Raw genomic sequence first — 20,452 nt, 5'->3', positions numbered from 1 at the left:
CAACTTAAAAAAATAAGTTGTTGCATTGGTCTTAAATGGGCAGCCTCAGGAACTTGCTCAAGTAGCAGCATGTTCAACACAATCACCTCGTTAAAAGACCTCAGGATCAGCCGCTTCAGTCAAATAACCTCGCACTTCAAAAATATCAATCAATCACATATCAATATCAAAACAGTTGACAATACCTCCAAATCTTTAATATGGAAAAGTATCCTATGTTCCAAATTCGGGAACCCCATAATCAGGTAGAACTCAAGGTCCCACAAATGTCAATGAAAAAAAAAGTTTCAAAGATTAATGTTGATTATAGCAACTTTCCTGTCTTTCTCTAAATAACACAAGATCAAAATGTCTAGCCACCTGTGGATTATCTGATCATGCAAAACTCCCTCATTGCATTGAAGTGTTGGCCTGAATTGCATGTCCCTGGAATGGGTCTTCAAACCATTGTGTAGCAATCCAAGATGGAATGCTTGTTCTAAACCATGGCATTCATACGGCATCTTCATGTAGCCTGACATTTAAAAAGCAGCAGAGCTCTGCATCAGGGTGAAAGTGGGAGTCGTGTTTCGGAATGGTGTTGAGGTAAAGACATCGGAAGAGAATGGCAAAGTACAGGTCTGAAGTCTCCACCATTGTTTTATGCGTCACAGGCAGTCAGGAAGGAAGAGCTTGTCTTGGGGCAAAGCAGCAAAGATGTTTGGAGCAGTTATGAAAAAATAAATCAATGATGTAAAGCTTATGGCTGATATCTTGGGAATGTCAACATTCGACTTGGACTACGGCAAACAACTTTGTAGAAGAGGTTTTGCTGCACAAGCTGAAAAAGTTTAACTTATTTGAAATGTGTTTAATTGTAGAGCGATTGCAAGTAAGTATTTTGAAGGAACTAGCTAAACTATGAATGAGATTGTCACGAATATTGCAGTGAAGGAGACGCAGGATGTTAAAACGGAGAAGTGAAAGTTTCTGCCGATATATGATATGAACATTAACGCTTGGCTTTGGTGGTTTAAAGTATGATATGAAAATCGATATGTTCTCTGCACACAATTAATAAAGTGGTGGATGAATGTAGTGCCTAAGGATGCCTGGTTTCTGAAATAAAGTAGAAAATGCTGGATTTATTCAGCAACCGTGGAGAGAAAAACTCAGTTGATGATCTGTCAAATAGGAAAAGCTGGACACCAAACATGTTTTAAGTTACAAAGAACAAAAGGGATCATCCATAATTGGGTGGAGCCTCAGCGAGACTGAATGGCACGTGGTGGAAAGAGGCCAACAGAGACTGATTAACTCCAGCCAACACTGGAAGAGATGTAAATAGAAGGACAAAAGTGTTCAGAAGAGGGAATAAAAAAACTGAAACAGAGAGAAACTCAGCAGTTGCTGGATGCAACTAAATAAAAAGAATGGCGTAAATATTCAACAGGTCAGGAAATATCTCAGTGGAGAGAAAACTCCAATTAACCCATTGATTAAACAAAAAATGAAAACATTGGTTATCTAAAATTGTTGAATTTAATTACAGACTCTAAAGGCTGTAAGGTACCAAGTCAAAGAGTGAGATAGACACAAAAACCTGGATTAACTCAGCAGGTCACACAGCATCTATGGAGAAAAGGATTAGGTGACATTTTGGGTCGTGACCCATCTTCAGGACCCTTGGGTCTCGAGCCAAAATGTCACCTATTCCTTTTCCCCAGAGACCTGCTGACTTACTCCAGCTTTTTGTGTCTATCTTCGGTTTAAACCAGCATCTGCAGTTCCTTCCTACACATCGAAAAATGACATACTGTTTCCCGAGCCTCCGTTGGGCTTTCCTGGGGCACTGCTGTAAGAGACCGGAGTGAGAATGGGATGGGAACTAAAATGACAGGTAAAGGAGAACACGGCCAGTTTTGCAGACTGCTCAGATGCATTCTGCAGAACGGTGACACCGACTGTGCTTGGACTGGGTGGCAAGGATTAATTGTGAGCTCCACATACCAAGCTTCTCCTGGACCTCTGCAATCTTGCTGATACCATATTTACCACTTTTAAATCACAGCACCAAACTTCTGAACACGTGCACAATTTCTTCTTGAACTTGGCCTATTAGCATTGGTCAACAATGATCCATTTCAATGTACAGTCACACAACACAACAGAGAAGGGAGAGCTACCGCAGGGTTGACTGTATCGCGTTTACATATTGAGAAAATCCCAGCTTCTACCTTATTTAGACAGACGTCCACTGCTGGTTCTTTAAGTCGGATGGTCGCCTTTCCTTCGTCCACGAATTTAGTGAAAAAATGCTCTATATTTTCTTTTAGCTGCGAAAATATGTTTAATTAAAATGCATTGCAAGCTTCATAAAGTTAAATTGGTAAGTTGGGGGGAAAAAGAGTGACCACGCACCTTGTATTTGCTACCCGATTTGTCTTTCAAGGTGCAGATCAAGAGATGTATGGTTGCCGCGCTGTTTTTGATGCCCCGGTCGTGGTGTTTCCCGATCGACAGAACGGCTCGGTTGCCTTTGCCCCTGTTCCTCATACCGAAGGTCGGCAGCATCCGACTGATCACTTCCACCTCGCACTGCAGCTTCATGGTGTCTAGGATGAAATAATCGCCCACTGTAGACATAATTCTGGTCTGTCGGGAGAGCAGCATTCCTCGGGCGCTCAGCACATAAACAAGTTAGCAGTGTGGATGCACGGTGTGTTTTTACCATCGCAATTGGCCGATTCCGCGTTTAAACTGGCCGTGTCACACAATAGGGAGAACGCCCCTGTCCGGCCCCTCGCCTTCACTCAACACACTAACGCTAACCCATTGGCAATTACACCAGGCAGGCAACTGGCAGCTGGAAACACAGGCGGGGAGGGGGGAGAGAGATCCTGCAGGAGGGAGTGGAGCTGAAAGGCGGCCCCGCAGAGATTGGGGGGGGGGGGGGGGGGAGGGATAAATAAACACCGGGGAGGTGGGGGAAGCAAAGATCTTTGGGGGGGGAAGTACTCGCTGAAGTTCACGTCGTTCACCTTAAACCGTGCGAAATGCGTTTCTTTTTTTTAAAATGATGTACAGGGTTCAGTGTAAAAGTGTGGGACGCGCCAACTGGGGGAAAGGTCACACGCATCCATCTATCAAGGATTCATGTTCCCAGTCCCCAGTCTCTATCGCTGCAATGTTGCTGTTTTGCCGGCGCGACAGACAGGGTTTTAATCCACTAAAGTTTTAATCCATTCCCGCACATATAATTATTATTTTTTAATGCAAGTTTGGTTATTAAAAGGCAAAGATGAGCTGGTTTGTTAGCGAGGGTTTAGTTGTGCAGGCGGCCGCGTGTAGCTGTGTGTGTGTGTGTGTGAGGCTGGGATGTGTTTACAAGCTACGCCGCCATGAGCAGCAGGCGCCGAGGCACGTAGTGTGTCCCAGCCCACAGTGGCAGCTCCAGGGGGCTGGGCCAGCTCTGTACTCTACTGTACCAGGGAACATCCTGAACGGCAGACAGTCACGTTCAGCGTGTTCCACACAACACCATTGGAAATCAGCGTTGGCGAGGAGCGAAAAACAAACCAGTTCACCACCCACACGCACAATGCAAGCGAGAAATCATTCTGCTGCTGCTACAATTCACCCGTGACCCTGTTTACCCGCATTATTCATGACCCATTTATGGCTACCACACCGTCGTGCCATTTCCCAGAATTATTTGAGAGTAGAAATACCGAAGTGTATACACAATGTGACAATGTAATCGTTATATCCGAGGAGGTTTCGAAGCGAAATGACAATGTAATTCTGTTGTATCGAGGGACGTTTCGATGCAAAATGGCAATATCATTCTGTTATATCCAAGGAACTTTCGACGAAAAATGACAATGTAATTCTGTTATATCGAGCCAGGGACGTTTCGATGCAAAAGCCAACATTTCCTGCAAATGGTCCACATGTTTTAAAGCGCTACAAACATGCAAAGGAAGGATTTACCTCAAAGGTGCCTTTATCCCCTGAATAGAACATCTATACGTTGCACACTTAGCAAGGGAAATACAATAGAACATAAATTTTAGCTATATAACATGCATTTCCAAAAAAAAATTTAAAATTTGTATATTTAAATATACACCAGGCAACGATTAGAAATGCAATATTTCTGACGCGAGTCAGATTCAATCCGTAAACAGCCAGAAGACTGCTTTGTTCAAGCAGTTACAGCTTTGTTGTAGTGTGAGGCTGGGACTAGCTTCAGTGTATTTGCCCGTAGATACGGTAAATACTCAAACGAACATCTGCTTTACACTTCAATCTTTTCACAGGAATTATTGTTTGGAGACAAATATGGGAACATTTTACAACATGCTTTTTACTCTTGGTTCGTGAATCTTTGCACTCAGCGAAATTAATGTTATTCCCAAATTGACGTGTTTTTGCACGTGGATGTTGCAAACACGCACTAAAAGACGTGAGGACTGTCCATTTTTTTTAAATTTCAAAATACCATTTGCCATACACGCCGGATATGAGCCAGAACAGTGAACACGGCAGCTGTGCAAATGACACGCAGTGTAGCTCAACAAAACGTCACGAATTGCCCTGCAATAAACTTGCCCTTTGTCTTCAATGTCGACACACTATAGAGTTACTCCAGCTTTTTGCGTCTATCTTCGGTTTAAACCAGCATCTGCAATTCCTTCCTACACATTTTGTCTGCTTCACTGCTAATTCTCAAGGTGTGCCCACTCTGAAGTAGTTCTTCTCCTCTTTCCAACCAGTTTTGCAACGACTTATTTTGCTGCCTTCATTCATTTGTTCTATATCTCTCTACATCACCGTCTATATCTCTCATTTCCTTTTCCCCTGACTCTCAGTCTGCTGAAGGGCCTCAACCCAAAATGTCACCTAATCCTTTCCTCCAGAGATAATGCCTGACCCGCCAATAGGGTTGCCAACTGTCCCATATTAGCTGAGACATCCCGTATGTTGGGCTAAATTGGTTTGTCCCGTACGGGACCGCCCTTGTCCCGTATTTGACTGCTACTACTCGGGTTGAGGGGACTGTCGGGTCGGAACGCCGCGTCCGGCCCCGCCTCACCCGTCCCGACGTAGTGCAGCCCATGGAGTGCAGCAGCAGCGCCTCGCCCGTGGCTCCATCAGTCGGCAGCCCGGCCAGCTGTCCGACCTTCGGACCTTCGCTTACCGCCGACACCACCACCCCTCCTGCTCATGGCCGATCATCGATTCACGAGTTGGACGGGGCGCCGGACTTTGCGCACGATGTCGCGCTGGCCCGCCGGCTGGGCTTTGTGTGCAGTCCAGCACCCGGGCCAACTCATCATTCACCCAGCCACGGCCGAGTCGGTCAACGAATTGCCGTCGGGAATCTGTCCCGTATTTTGACCATTTGTCCTTTATTGGGAAGTGAGAAAGGTTGCAACCCTACCCGCTGAGTTACTCCAGCTTTCAGTGTCTATCTTCTAATTAGAGGGTGTTTTTGTTCGGATACTACTGGAAATTTGGAGTGTGGGCTCTGGCCATTGTATCCAACAAATGGCACTGTTAAGAGTCCATTCCCGGAGACTCGGAAACATGCACTCCTCTTCCATGACTGATGAGCAACGGTGTGGTTGTTAGAAATGCAAAATAAGAATGTAAACACTGGAAGCATATCGAGCAGCGTGTGTGGAGAGAGAAAAACAGTTAACATTAAAGACCAAGATTCTGACTATGTACCCTATCTACGCAGGGCTCAAAATTAATGGTTGCCCGCTGGGCAACCTAAATGCCGTGCCATTTTGTCCGGCTTGGCAAGCACCCGAGACACCAACCATTCAACTCTGAGTGGCCCCCCCTCTGTATCTCTCTCTGTCACTCTCCGTCTCCACCCACCGTGTCTGGGCCGCCGGGCTCCGCTCTATGATCTTTGGTCGCCCTGCACATGTGCACTGCCACGGCAACTGGTCGGCGCCTGGCACTTTGCATTGTGGGAGATCTGGCCGCCATTGCTGTCCGGTCGCCGCCTCACCGCGACCGCTGAAAACCAACGCAGAATCACTCCCTGGAGTAACTCTTGTTTCTTGGTTTCCTGGTCCTCCAAAAATATTTCAAATGGAATTTAAACTGGAGTGGACCCTCCACCGCCAAACTCCAAACTCTGAACAATAACAGCCTATTGCATGTTATCTGTTTATTTATTGTGTATAAAAATATGGTCTATAGTATATAGACACACTAAACTTTTACCTCCTGTTCTGTATTATGTTTACAAATTCTGTTGTGCTGTAGCAAGCAAGAATTTCATTGCCCTACCTGGGACACATGATAATAAAACTCTCTTGACTCTTGACTTGGACTTAAGCAAAAAAGGCTTCTTGGGGGAAAAAAAAAGAGCTACTTTAAATTTAGTTGCGTCTGGTTGGGTAACTAATGTAGGGTGAAGACTATTCCATGCATTAATTGCGCGGGGGAACTCCATGGACCAGCCAGCATCTCTGGATAGAAGAAATTGGGTGACATTTCTTTAGACTCCCTCTGACTAGTGTTTTTAGTTTAGTTTACAGTTACAGCGTGGAAATAGACCCTTCGACCCACGCCGACCACCCGTACACTAGTTCTATCCCACACATTAACGACGTAACTCAAGAGTCAAGAGTGTTTTATTCTCTCACGTACTAGTTAGAACAATGAAATCCTTACTTGCAGCATCACAACAGAATATGTAAACATGGTACTATGTAAACAATGTTATAAACAAGAAAACAAAACGGTGAATATTATATGAATATATAATGTGTGTGTGAGTGATATATATACCCACACATTATTGCGTGTGTAGGAAGGAACTGCAGATGCTGGTTTAAACAGAAGATAGACACAAAAGCTGGAGTACCTCAACAGGTCAGACAGAATCTCTGAACAAAAGGAAAATATAACGTTTTGGGTTGGTTCTGAAAAAGGTTCCTGCACACCTTTAGAATGTGGAAGGAAATAAGAGCACCCGGAGAAAACCCATGTGATCAAAGGGAAAAGGAGCAAACTCCATACAGACAGCACCCATATTCAGGATCAATTCCGGGTCTCTGGCACTTTTAGGCAGCAACTTTATGGCCAATGTACTGCCCCATAGTCTTGAACTGAATTAAAACATACAGTAGCTGTAATGGGGGACATAGTGTCACTTAGAAATTTAAGACTGAAAATGGATTGTTTTTTTTTAGTAACCAGTTATCAACGTATCATTTTTTGTGTGTTGGAAAACAAAATATAGTGGCTCAGCTGGTAGACTTGCTGCCTCACACGCCAGAGATCTGTGCTCGATCCTGTCTTCGGGCATGTCTGTGTTGAATTTGCACAATTTCCCACATCCCAAAGACACATTGGCTTTCTTTGTAAGTTAACTTATCTCTGTAAAATTGCCCCTAATGTGGAGGGAGTGGGTGAGGAAAGTGGGATAACAGAACTTGTGTGAATGGGTAGACAAAAATGCTGGAGAAACTCAGCGGGTGAGGCAGCATCTGTGGAGCGAAGGAAATAGGTGACGTTTCGGGTTGAGACCCTTCTTCAGACTGATTTGAGGGTGGAGGGAAAAAGAAAAGAAGATGCGGAGACAGGAGGCTGGAATGAGAGCTGGGAATGGGAGGGGAAGGAGGGAGAAAGCAAGGACTACCTGAAATTGGAGAAGCCAATGTTCATACCGCTGGGGTGTAAACTGCCCAGGCGAAATATGAGGTGCTGCTCCTCTAATTTACGGTGGGCCTCACTCTGGCCATGGAGGAGGCCCAGGACATAAAGGTCGGATTCAGAATGGGAGAGGGAGTTGAAGTGCTGAGCCACCGGGAGTTCAGATTGGTTATCGTGAACCAAGCGGAGGTGTTGTGCGAAGCGATCGCCAAGCCTGTGCTTGGTCTCATCGAGGTTGATCATACGCTCAATAATCCAACAACATTTTTGTTTGGAAGTGGAAAGAAATAATAGAAATTGCATTCATTGCAACGTGTAAAATGGGTTGAGAAACTGTATTATAATTTTGCTGTATGTCATTGCGGTATATATGGATGAGAAGGGAATGGAGGGTTATGGTATGAGTGCAGGCAGGTGGGACTAAGGGAAAAAAAAGTTGTTCGGCACGGACTTGTAGGGCCGAGATGGCCTGTTTCCGTGCTGTAATTGTTATATGGTTATGGTTATATATCATGTCTTGATTGGTGAAAAATCTTCACGAGTCTTCCCGTGCTTATCTGCCGTTAGCGAGCCTTCCCGAGTACCTGCCGTTAGCATTACGAGCCGCTAAGAGACGTCCCCGAGCTCCGACATAGTCGCTACGTTCATTCTCCATGCTTACCACGAGTTTGATTTTTTTTAAACTCGGGAGAGCTCTTGGAATGAACTCGCACCGTGGGACAGGGCTATTAATATATTAGACTGAAAAAAGGGAACAGAGATGGCAACATGAGCAAGTCTGTAATATATATGATGCAGACATTGCAATTAAGGAGGAAGAGTGCAAAATGGTGGATATGCCAGAGATTAGTGACTTGGAAAATGGAATATACAAGTGTACAATAAATTGGAGCAAGCTGTAGGATCTATCGGCACCTTGAATACATTCAGTAATCCACAGGTAGACAAAACTGTTGGGGATACTCAGCGGGTGAGGCAGCATCTATCGAGTGAAGGAATAGGTGACGTTTCGGGTTGAGACCCTCTTCAGTCTGAAATGTCACCTATTCCTTCGCTCCATAGATGCTGCCTCACCCGCTGCATTTTTGTCTACCTTTGATTTTTCTAGCATCGGCAGTTCTTTCTTAAACATTCAGTAATCCACAACTCTCTGGATTGAAAATTGTAAAGAATTGTATTAATTCCTCAAGCTCATATTTTAAATGCACAAAATTTAAAACCGTACCCCCAATGAAACAATGCTCCTTTGTTCTAGATTATTCCACAAAGGGAAACATCCTCACAATATCTACTTTGTCCGCTCAGAACTTTTAAGGTTTCAATGAGACCACCTTTCATTTTTCTAAATTCAATGAACATGGCCCAGTCTTTCTGCACACAACAATTTGTTCATCCCCAGAATCATCTGGGCAAATCTTCTCCAAAGCAAATATATTTGCCTTTAAATAAGGAGGCTAGCGCTGTACACAATACTCCAATTGTTGCCTCACTATGCCTCTATTCAGTGGTGAGTGTCAAGGTTCGGTGCTGGGCCCATTACTGTTTGTCATCTATATCAATGATTTAGATGAGAACATTCACGGCAAGATTAGCAAGTTTGCAGATGATACAAAAGAGGGTGGTTTTGCAGATAGTGAAGATGGCTGTGAAATATTGCAGCAGGATCTTGATCAATTGGCCAAGTGGGCTGAGGAATGGTTGATGGAATTTAATGCAGAAAAATGTGAGGTGTTGTATTTTGGGACGTCTAACATGGGCAGGACCTACACAGTGAATGTTAGGGCTCTGGGTAGTGTTGTAGAGCAGAGGGATCTAGGTGTGCAGGTGTATAGCCCCCAGACGGTGGAGTTGCAGGTAGATAAGGTGGTCAAAAAAGCTTTTGGCACATTGGCCTTCATCAGCCAGAGTACTGAGTATTGAAGTTGGGAGGTCATATCGCAGTTGTATAAGACATTGGTGAGGTCACATTTAGAGTATTGTGTTCAGTTCAGGGCACCATGTTATGGGAAAGATGTTGTTAAGCTGGAAAGGGTACAAAGAACATTTACAAAAATGTTGCCAGGACTAGAGGGTCTGAGCTATAGGCAGAGGATGAGTAGGCTGGGACTATTCCTTAGAGTGCAGGAGGATGAAGGGCGATGTTATGGAGGTGTATAAGATCACACGAGGAAATAGATTGGGTGGATGCACAGAGTCTCTTGCCCAGAGTAGGTGAATCGGGAACCAGAGGACACTGGTTTAAGGTGAATGGGGAAAGATTTAATAGGAATCTGAGGTATAACTTTTTCACACAAAGGGTGGTGGATGTGTGGAACAAGCTGCCAGAGGAGGTAATTGAGGCAGGGACTATCCCAACATTTAAGAAACAGTTAGACAGGTATATGGATAGGACAGGTTTGGAGGGATATGGACCAAATGCTGGCAGGTGGGACAAGTGTAGCTGGGACACTTTGGCCGGTGTGGGCAAGTTGGGCCGAAGGACCCGTTTCCACACTGTAACACTCTATGACTTCCTTAGTTTTATTTGCAATAAATAACATTATTTCCCATATTAATTCCTTGCTGGACTTGCATACCCAGACCCCTCCTTCCCCACAGAGCTATGGCGTTGGTTGCTCCAAGCAAGTGCTCAGCACATACTCCTGCAGTCTGGAGCGGGCTAGTCAGCAACATTCCCTGATGGACATCTCGCTCTGCTGGGAGGTCAACATAGTTCGTGCAGACCACAGAGCGTCTATCACAGAGTTGATGACCTTCCAGTAGCACTTGATGTCCATCTCTGAATGCGTCCCTGGGAACAGTCCGTAGATCAGAGAGTCCTCTGTTATGGAACTCTTCGGGATAAATCGTGACTGGGATCCTTGCTAACTTCTCCAGACTCTCTTTGCAAATCCACTCTGCGACGAGGTGGGCAACTATCTCCTCGCCGTCCCGAGGAGACAGTGCGATGAGACAGTTTGCCAGACAAGCTGGGCAGTCTGCTCTGGGAACCACACCACAGGATCCATGGAGTCTGCAGTGCCTGCAGGACGTTACGTGCTGACCACTGCCCGATGGAGTTGTGGTCAAAGGTGTTGGTCTTTCCACAAACGGCAGCCATCTGTCACCCCTCAAATAAGGGAAGGGATATCACCCCAGGGGGGCACATGAGTGGCAAGGGTGTCAGGTAAAATGGTTGTGAACACTGTGATACGACACAAATCCTCAGCCTCCGAGTGTGTCAGAAGAAATTTTGCACAGTTATATATATTCTTTACTATGAATTATGTTTATTGTGATTTATTTTTTTTAAGATGGGAAAGCAGGTTTTGAGAGGCATGTTGAGTGGGTGAAAATTTGGCACGTCAAGAACAATGCAGTTAACTGCAAAGTTTTCGTAAACTAATAGAAAAGCAGAATGCATAAATGCAGAGATTTATGAATGGTGCTGTGCAGGAGGGTCTGGGTGTTCTCATAGAGGTTAGCATGCAAGTACAGCAAGGAATTAAAATGGTAAATAATGTTATTTAATGCAAAGGGTTGGTGCTTAAAACTAAGGAGGTCATGCTAGCAGCGAATAGAGCCCTAGTTAGGCAACAGTTGGAGTACTGCAGAATCCAGAGTACTGCAGACAGGACCAAAGGCCCCTTGGGTTCACTCCAATCATCAGCACACACTCAAACCAATCCCACTTTTATTCTCTTCACATACCTTTCATCTCCCCTCACATTCCACCCCTCACCCTACAAATGAGGGCAATTTGCAGAGGTCCACTCACTTACCAACCCACGTCTTTGGAATGTGGGAGGAAATCGGATCAAACAGAGGAAACCCACATGATCACAGGGAGAGCATGCAAGTTTTCACACAGACTGCACACGAGGTCAGGATTGAACCTGGGTTCTCTGGAGCTGTGAAGCAACAGCTTTGTTAGCTCACAACTGCGCTGTCAAAAACATGAACAAATTTGGTTACAAGCAGCCCATGACTTTCATCGGGTCAATAGACATAGGATATTCAAATGTACAGGGATCTTAAATGCATGCCAGAACCTTGTCAAGAAGATAATTAATGGGGCATATGAGATCCGTGCTTGTATTGGAGGGTGGTAATGCTAGAGCTGTTAGGCTAATAAAGTACTTAGGTTTTCAGACAGAGAACTGTGTACCTTGCCAGTCCATATGTTGTAGGAGAGAAGAGATAACACCCAGAAGGTTGCAGAAGAAATTTACCAGAAATAGACACAAAATGCTGGAGTAACTCAGCAGGACAGGCAGCATCTTTGGAGAGAAGGAATTCTTCATTCTGAAAAAGGGTCTCGATCTGAAACATCACCCATTCCTTCTCTCCGGAGATGCTGCCTGTCCCGTTGAGTCACTCCAGCATTTTGTGTCTATCTTCGGTGTAAACCAGCATCTGCAGTTCCTTCCTTCATATTTAGCAGATTGTAGCCATGGCTGAAGCCCAATTCTATGAATAGGAAGGAACTGCAGATGCTGGTTTACACCAAAGATAGACACAAAATGCTGGAGTAACCCAGCGGGACAGGCAGCATCTCTGGCTAGAAGGAATGGGTGACATTTCGGGTCGAGACCCTTTGGAAAGGTTGGGAATGTTTCATATCGTATAACGGAGACGAGGAATATATTTAATCAAGATGTATTAGAAGTACAACATCCCTGGGAACCCTCAAAAATAAAGGATTATTCATTTTGCAAAGAAGACAACAAGTTGTGAGCACTGGAAGGAAGAGGGGAGATGAGAAATGTTTCTTTCTTCTTCTTCCTCTTGCGTATGGCGTACACAGTAAAGTTGTAGGACAACTTGTTCTATTTGATCTTACTTGATTGTGCATGCCAGGTTGATTGCATTTGTCGAAACAGGGCGGACCATGTGGAGGTTGCAATCTCCCACCCCAGAAATGTTTCTTTCATCTGAAGAGTAATGCTGAATGCAGAAACCTTCACCACATTTCAGAAGCACTTGGATCAGGAGTTGAGTGAGCTCTCACCTGCATTGTTATGGACCCACGGAAAGGATGATTAGACCAAATAATTTTTTTTCTGGCCAACATGAGCACAACGGTTCATGCTGCCTCCTTCGGTGATGGTGTACCAAAGGAGAATCTAAGGATTGTAGGGTTTAGGATTGTAGAGTTTAAAGAAGGATATGAAAGGAAAAATAGTATACTATTTTGGAAATCAAGGAATCAATGCAGGTTCGGACCACAAGTTGAGGAATGAATGAGATTGTGCAAGTGAAATTCCAGATTGTCTCCTTTTTAAAATGCTAGTTCAAAAATGTGAAAATCACGAGTGAAATCAACAGCTTGAAAAAGGGACTACAGGTGCACAACCTTTTATCCGAAGATCCAAATAACGAAAACCTCCGAATAGCGACATTTTTTCGTTCCTTGAAGAAAGGTCCTTGAAAACGTTCACCGAGGGCGGCCCGCAGAGGTGACAGCGGAACCTCCGGTCGGTCCTCGAAGAAAGGGGAACTAAATCCCCATTCATAAAAGAGAAGGTGAGGGTATATTGCGCGGGAGGGTTAATAATTGACAATATGCTGCTGCCTGCCCGCTGAGTTAAAAAGTTCCCACGGTAGACACGATACACAGTGTATCGTGAGTCTTGCGTGGGAACTTTTTAACTCAGCGGGCAGGGAGCAGCAGATTGTCGCTCCCTTCACCCCACCTACACCCCTCTGCTTCCCGGCCATGTGTGTGACCCCTTCCCTCCCCTCTCCAGCTCCCCGCCCATTGCACCGGCGTGGGGGCTTTGCACTGTCTTCACGTTGGCGATGCCAGCATAAAGTGCCAGTCACCGGAGACGTCAGGACCAACGGGACACCGATCCCCAGGCCCACTGCAAGCACGGAGATCCCAGAGACCCACAGCCAGCAGCAGCCCAGCCCCGTTCCAACTCCAGAGGAAAACTGCGAACTGGCCGGAGCCATCAGGACCACCAGAAGCCACTCCCCGATGGGCCGCTACGGCGACAAGTGGCAGTTCGCCCACAGCCCGAGCTGCGCCCCCTCATCGGGACACCGACCCCCAGGCCCACTGCAAGCACGGAGATCCCAGATCAGCAACTCCAGCCCAGCCCTGCTCCAACTCCAGAGGAACACGTATGGGCAAAAGCTGATGGTGTGCAAGGTTCTGCCACTTGTCGCCGTAGCGGCCCATCGGGGAGCGGATTTCTCTGGAGTTGGAGGGGGAGGGGGGTATTGTGCTGTTTGATCGCCCCCTGCTATTCCAGGGACAGGGAGACAGGACGTTCACCGAGGGCGGCCCGCAGAGGTGACAGCGGAACCTTCGGTCGGTCCTGGAAGAGAGGGGAACTAAATCCCCTTCATAAAAGAGAAGTGGAGGGTATATTGCCCGGGAGGGTATATCGCCTACCTGGAAGAAACCGGACATTTTTTCCAGGATGTCGTCTGCATACCAAAGCTCACGTTTGGCGCCAAACGCACGTCGCCTCTGCTGCACACGGATATAAGAGTGTGAAAATATCGCCTTAGGCATGTAGCCCCGCTAGGGTGGCATGAGTGCGAGAGGTGATTCAATGCTGCGGTCACATTTACAAATTCAGGAATTCATTCAACACACTGCATTTCATACAGACATTTATTCTGCAAGAAAAAACTACATTGAAGACTCAAACTCGCGACCGAGTAACTGCCGGGATCAAGGCGCAAACTCGCGACCTTGCGGATATGAGCCGAGCACTCTACCACTGAGCCAGCCATTAAAATCTACGCAAAAAAATTTCCATTCCGAAGGCCGACAAATTCCGAATTACGAAAAGTGTCTGGTCCCAAGGCTTTCGGATAAAAGGTTGTGCACCTGTATTTTATTTCACTAATTTGTGTCATGGGCTGTCCAAATTTTCTATAGTTTATATTTTAAAACTCTAATTGGCTACGGTAAAACAAACAAATGAAGCTATCCCTTTAAACAAATAATTCTGCTCATTAAGAATCAGTCCTGACGTTGTCTTCAAACTTGCCAACACGAGTTCTGTAGAGGCCAAATATCAGATCTTAGACACCCTCATACCTCCCTCTGGACCATTGGTACATCAAACATTTCCTGGATGTGAAGAAAGAACCGTAGATACTGGAAAAGTCGAAGGTAGATAAAAATGCTGGAGAACTCAGTCTGAAGAAGGGTCTCAACCCGAAACGTCGCCTATTCCTTAGCTCCATAGATGCTGCCTCACCTGCTGAGTTTCTCCAGCATTTCATCTATCCAGGATGTGAACAGGATGTTTCCACTGGTGGGGGGAGAGTCTAGGATCAGAGGGCACAGCCGCAGAATAAAAGGACGTACCTTTAGAATGGAGATGAGGAGGAATTTCTTTAGCCAGAGGGTGGTGAATCTGTGGAATTGATTGCCAAAGGCAGCTGTGGAGGCCGTCCTTGGGGATTCTTTAAGCGGAGATTAATAGATTAAGGATTAGTAAGGGCGTCAAAGGTTAAGGGAGAAGGTAGGATGAGGAGGTTGAGAAGGAGAGTGGGATCAGCCATGATTGGATGGTGGAGTAGACTTAATGGGCCGAATGACGTAATTCTGCTCCAACGACTTATGAGCATTAAGGCATTTCTCCCCAACAGTCACAAACTTTGTTTCAGTAGAGTTTCCCTCCTTTACCTTCCAAATCAGACAAGTCCCACGTTTTCCTTCTGCTCAAGATGCACAAGCAGGACCATTGTTTCTGCCGGCTCTCGTCCCATCAAACTTACTTTTCCAACCGTGACTTCATCCTTTCCTCTTTGATGCTCTTCGATAGTTCAGTTCCCTGGCCACAACGAGTTCAGTTTCACCTCCATTCCCTGAAGGCTCTCTGCTCCTTCCCCGAACAGAGAGAGGCCCAGCCAGTTCCCCATCTCCAGCACTCAGTCACCTAGTCGAAGTAAACTATTTCTCCTTCAACTCCTCTCACTTCCTGCAAATGGACGGTGAAGTTACAGATATTTTTTGTGGGCCCAATCTATAGTTGTCCTTTCCATACGTGGCAGACCACTCCTTCCACTCTGTTTCCACTGCATCGACCATTGCATTTGATTGACGCTGCCTCCAGCACTCAGAATTCAAAACGTTCTTCACTGATTTCCACTCTGCCCTCATTTTGATGTCCATGCCCGACTCTGCCCTTTTTTCTCTCAGTCTCAGAGGCAGACAAGACAGAAACATCCATTTCAAGCCTACAGATGCCGTGCAATCCTTACACTACCTCTCCCACCCCACTTCCCACAAGGACTCCCTTCCACTTTCCCACTTCCTCAGTTTGTTGCATTTTAGTCATCCCTCAAAGATGCCTTGGGAATCCTGTCTTGCATATCCACATACCATTGGGCAGGGGGTACAGAAGTCGGCGGTCCCACACCAACAGATTCAGAGATAGTCAAGTCAAGTCAAGTCAAGTTTATTTGCCACATACACATACGAGATGTGCAGTGAAATGAAAGTGGCAATGCTCGCGGACTTTTGTGCAAAAGACAAACAACAAAACAACCAAACAAATTATAAACACAATCATAACACACATATTCTTTTACATAATAAATAATGGAAGGAAAAACGTTCTGTAGAGTTAGTCCCTGGTGAGATAGGCGTTTACAGTCCGAATTGCCTCTGGGAAGAAACTCCTTCTCAACCTCTCTGTTCTCACCACATGGCAACGGAGGCGTTTGCCTTACCGTAGCAGCTGGAACAGTCCGTTGCAGGGGTGGAAGGGGTCTCCCATGATTTTGTTTGCTCTGGAGTTGCACCTCCTGTTGTATAGTTCCTGCAGGGGGGTGAGTGAAGTTCCCATAGTGCGTTCGGCCGAACGCACTACTCTCTGCATAGTAGTGCAGAGAGTATCTGTAGATACTTTCCTACAACTACCACATCCCTGAACTAACCTGCACTACTCTAAAGATAGACACAAAATGTCGGAGTAACTCAGGGGGACAGGAAGCATCTCTGGATAGAAGGAACGGGTGATTTTTCTGGTTGAGATTCTTCTTCAGACTGAAGACACAACCCCAATTCCATCTCAGTAACAAAACACCTCTTACACTGACATGGTCTCGTTTCCCAATAGCGTTTTAGTTCAAATATTTTGTTGGGTTTTTTTTTGCAGTCTTTGTCTACTGTCTACTGTCTTATATAATTTGTCTTGTGCATTGTCAGAGTTTATGTGCCTATAATGCTGCTGCATGCAAGAGTTTTCATTACACCTGTACCTCATCTCTTTGGAGCACTTGTGTCTTCTGACCATCAAACAAGAAACAATTTGCTCTTTACTAAACCATCGTTCATCCTTAGTACTAAATCTTAGTTTGTCTGTTTTCGCAAACTGATTGCATGTCCACAAAGCAATCACCATAATCACAATGAGATGATAATTTAATCTGGTAAAACAAATCTGGGACTTGCAGATATTCCATTTGCCACACGTTATCCCATGAGCCTTGGTCCTGACAATCTATAGACGAGTATGAATCAGACAAGGTCCAGAACATCACACATTGACAGGGCTTCTACTGAAACCTATCTTACTAAAACTTGATTTTATAGGGGTGTATAAAATCATGAGAGGAATAGATCGGGTAAATGCAGTCTCTTGCCCAGAGTAGGTGAATCGAGGACTAGAGGACATACTGTAGGTTTAAGCTGAAGGGCAAAAGATTTAATGGGAATCTGAGGGGTAACCCTTTCACACAGAGGTGTATGGAACAAGCTACCAGAGGAGGTAGTTGAGGCAGGGACTATCCCAACATTTAAGAAACAGTTAGTCAGGTACATGGACCAAACGCGGACAGGTGGGACTAGTGTAGTTGGGACATGTTGGCCAATGTGGGCAAGTTGGGCCAAAGGGCCTGTTTCCACGCTGTATCACTCTAGGGCTCCATGACTCTAAAACCAACAGTTTAAGGAGTAGCAACAACTCACTCACTGCACATTATATTCAATCTCTTCATCACCAGCGGAACTTGTCTTCAGTCCGTGTCATCTACGAAATGCACTTGTCCTTCAGCCAGATGACTCTAATAGTCCTTTGGGTGAAGGCAACCCCACGAAAATTGGGTGGTGTTGGGGATAGTGAGGAAGATAGTTATAGGCAACAGGATGATATTGGATACATCATGGATGGCAAGGCCATCAGGATAACAGTCCAAGGATCCACACAGTGAACAGCACAGGGAGATAAGGCAATGGGTGCATTCATGAACCAAAGCATTGAATCTGCAGCAGGAGGTAATGTACAACTTCACAAAACATTGGTTACAGCTGGAGTACTTGGGACAGTTCTGGTGACCAGGCTGTGGGACCTTGGAGAGACCGCAGAGGAAATTCACCAGGGTGTTGCCTGTAATTAAACATTTCAGTCGTGAGGAGAGAAGGCTGGGAAACCCTTCCCCTCACAGCGGCATCTACATTTAGATGCTATAGGTTTCGGGGAAAAGGTTTTGAGGAGATGCAAGGAAGAATCTTTTCACCTAGAGGGTGGTTGGAATCTGGGGAAACTGTCTGATGGGGAATAGTACTCTCAATATTTAACAAATTAGGCAAACACTTCAATTGCCAAGGCACTGAAGGCTGCAAAGTCCCAGTAATTGAAATTAGTGTAGATGGGTACGTAAAAACAAGGAATTGCAGATTCTGGTTTACAAACACAAAAGACACAAAGTAATGGTAACTCAGTGAGTCAGGCAGCGTCTGAAGAAGGGTCCTGACCCTAAACATCACCTATCATGGTTTTCCAGAGGTGCTGCCTGACTTGCTGAGTTACTCTAACATTTTGTGTGTCTTTTAGTTTAGCTTAGTTTTAGTTTAGAGATACAGCATGGAAACAGGCCCTTTGGCCCACACTGACCAGCAATCTCCGCATATTAACACTACCCTACACACACTAGGGACTATTTTACATTTATAACAAGCCAATTAACCTTCAAACCTGTACATCTTTGGTGTGTAGGAGGAAACCAAAAATCTCGCCCTTTAGATGAGTACTTAATGGGCCATATGTACTCGCTAGGCTGAAAGGTTCGATTCTGTGCTGACTCTATAAGGGGGTTGCATGTAAGGTCACTGGGTCAGAGGGCTTGACACACGGAGCCGCTCAATCCATCTGGAGGACATCCGTCACATGTTATTAATGCAAGAAACGCGTACTTTCCTACCTGTTAAAAACCGCCAAAATGTTGAAGTTTTACGCTGAAAAAAATTGTGGAAGTCGGGGTAAGTGTGAGAGACATGTACCCAACTTTAGAATTCCAAACGTGAAGCGAAATGAAGCTAAAGAGAAGCAAGAGCTGAAGGGACAACAGCAGCTAAAGTGCTTGGTAAACATTGGCCGTGCAGAAATCGTAATTGAAAATAATGGGAATTATCGCGTTTGCTCACTGCATTTCATCAACAGTAAGGCATTATTTGTGTTTTTTTCTTGATTCCTTTGGTATCTAAAAAGTCTCAGAAGTGATCAATCTGGCTGTAAATTTTTCTTCAGATGCGTTTTCATTTTGTATGTAAAAACCCACTTGAGAACCGTGGGCAATTTAAATAAATTTACAGCCAGATTTATCACTTCTGAAACTTTTTAGATGCCAAAGAAATCAAGAAAAAACAAATAATGCCTTAGTTGATGAAATGCAGTGAGCAAACGGCCAATGTTTGCTAAGCACTCTGTCTGTTGTTGTCCCTTCAGCTCTCACTTCTATCTACCGTCATTTCTCCTCACTTTTGGAATTCTGAAAAAGGTTAAATGTCTCACACGCTTATCCTGATTTCCATAATTATTTGCAGCGCAAAAATTGACATTTTCGACGGGTTTTAATGGGCCCACTCTACGTTGGAAACAATGGTAAGTGCCTACCAGCAGTACATCGCGTGTACTCCATTTGGAGTAGCAACATTACGGGTCATGGGTCGTGACCCGACTGCCGTGAAACCTCCCTATAACAGCACCTTCCAAACTTGCAACATCTGCCATCATGAATGCCAAGGACAACACATTCTTGGGAAGATCACCATCATCAATTTTTCCTCCAAGTTGCAGAAAATTCAGACTTGGAAATATCACTGAACACGAGTCTAAATAATGGAACACCGTCCCCAACAATAGTCTGGGGGGGCTCAATCATCCTTAGTTCATGACCAGCTTCAAAGACAATTAGGAATGGATAATAAATGCTGAATGTGCCAGCAAATATCCATATTCTAAAAAAAGAAACGAAGAAACATACTTCTGAGGCAAACATCATAGAACCGGACACTGGATATCTGAAGAAGCATTCAGCAGATTGGGGAGCACCTGCAAGCTCTCTCACTTGTCCAGTGTTATACAAGATCACTGACGCAAACCGCCAGCTGTTTCTCTCCACAGATGCTGCCGCACCCACCGAGTAGTGCCAGCCTTCTGTCTTTACTGACATTTTGTAACACATGGGGCAGATTCAAAGCCCTGTCCCACGGTACGAGTTCATTCCAAGAGTTCTCCCGAGTTTGCCCTGATTCGAACTCGGAGATTTACGGTAATGGCCACTGGTCGGTACTCGGGGCTCTCGTGGACATTTTTCATCATGTTGAAAAATCTTCCCGTGCTTACCTGCCGTTAGCGAGTCTTCCCGAGTGCCTGCCATTAACGTTCAGAGACGTCCCCGAGCTCCGACGTACCTGCTACGTTCATTCTCCGTGCTTACCACGAGTTTGATTTTTTTTAAACTCGGGAGAGCTCTTGGAATGAACTCGCACCGTGGGACAGGGCTTTAACTCCAACTTTGGGGAGAGAACCTTATTGAAATGTACAGAATAATGAAA

The 20,452-nt window shown here is 45.2% G+C and overlaps 1 protein-coding gene across 2 annotated transcripts in view; it reads right to left on the bottom strand.

Moving 5' to 3' along the window:
• The window catches only part of lrr1 (leucine rich repeat protein 1), a 34,147-nt gene that overhangs the window by 13,094 nt on the left and 601 nt on the right, over positions 1-20,452 (bottom strand). The window contains exons 2-3 of one of the 2 annotated variants that reach the window (XM_055641113.1): positions 2,401-2,594; positions 2,217-2,315 (exon numbers count right to left, since the gene is read on the bottom strand). In XM_055641113.1, coding sequence (XP_055497088.1) covers positions 2,217-2,315; positions 2,401-2,589 — 288 coding nt within the window. In that variant the 5' untranslated portion in view covers positions 2,590-2,594. Of the gene's footprint in view, positions 1-2,216; positions 2,316-2,400; positions 2,780-20,452 lie in introns of those variants that run through there. The other variant, XM_055641112.1, reaches the window with a different exon arrangement.

The sequence above is a fragment of the Leucoraja erinacea genome, chromosome 9 (genome assembly GCF_028641065.1).
Source record: "Leucoraja erinacea ecotype New England chromosome 9, Leri_hhj_1, whole genome shotgun sequence".
In the NCBI taxonomy this organism is placed as follows: domain Eukaryota; kingdom Metazoa; phylum Chordata; class Chondrichthyes; order Rajiformes; family Rajidae; genus Leucoraja; species Leucoraja erinaceus.
Note: the sequence above shows the minus strand (reverse complement) of the source record. Positions and strands in the feature narration are given on the sequence as shown.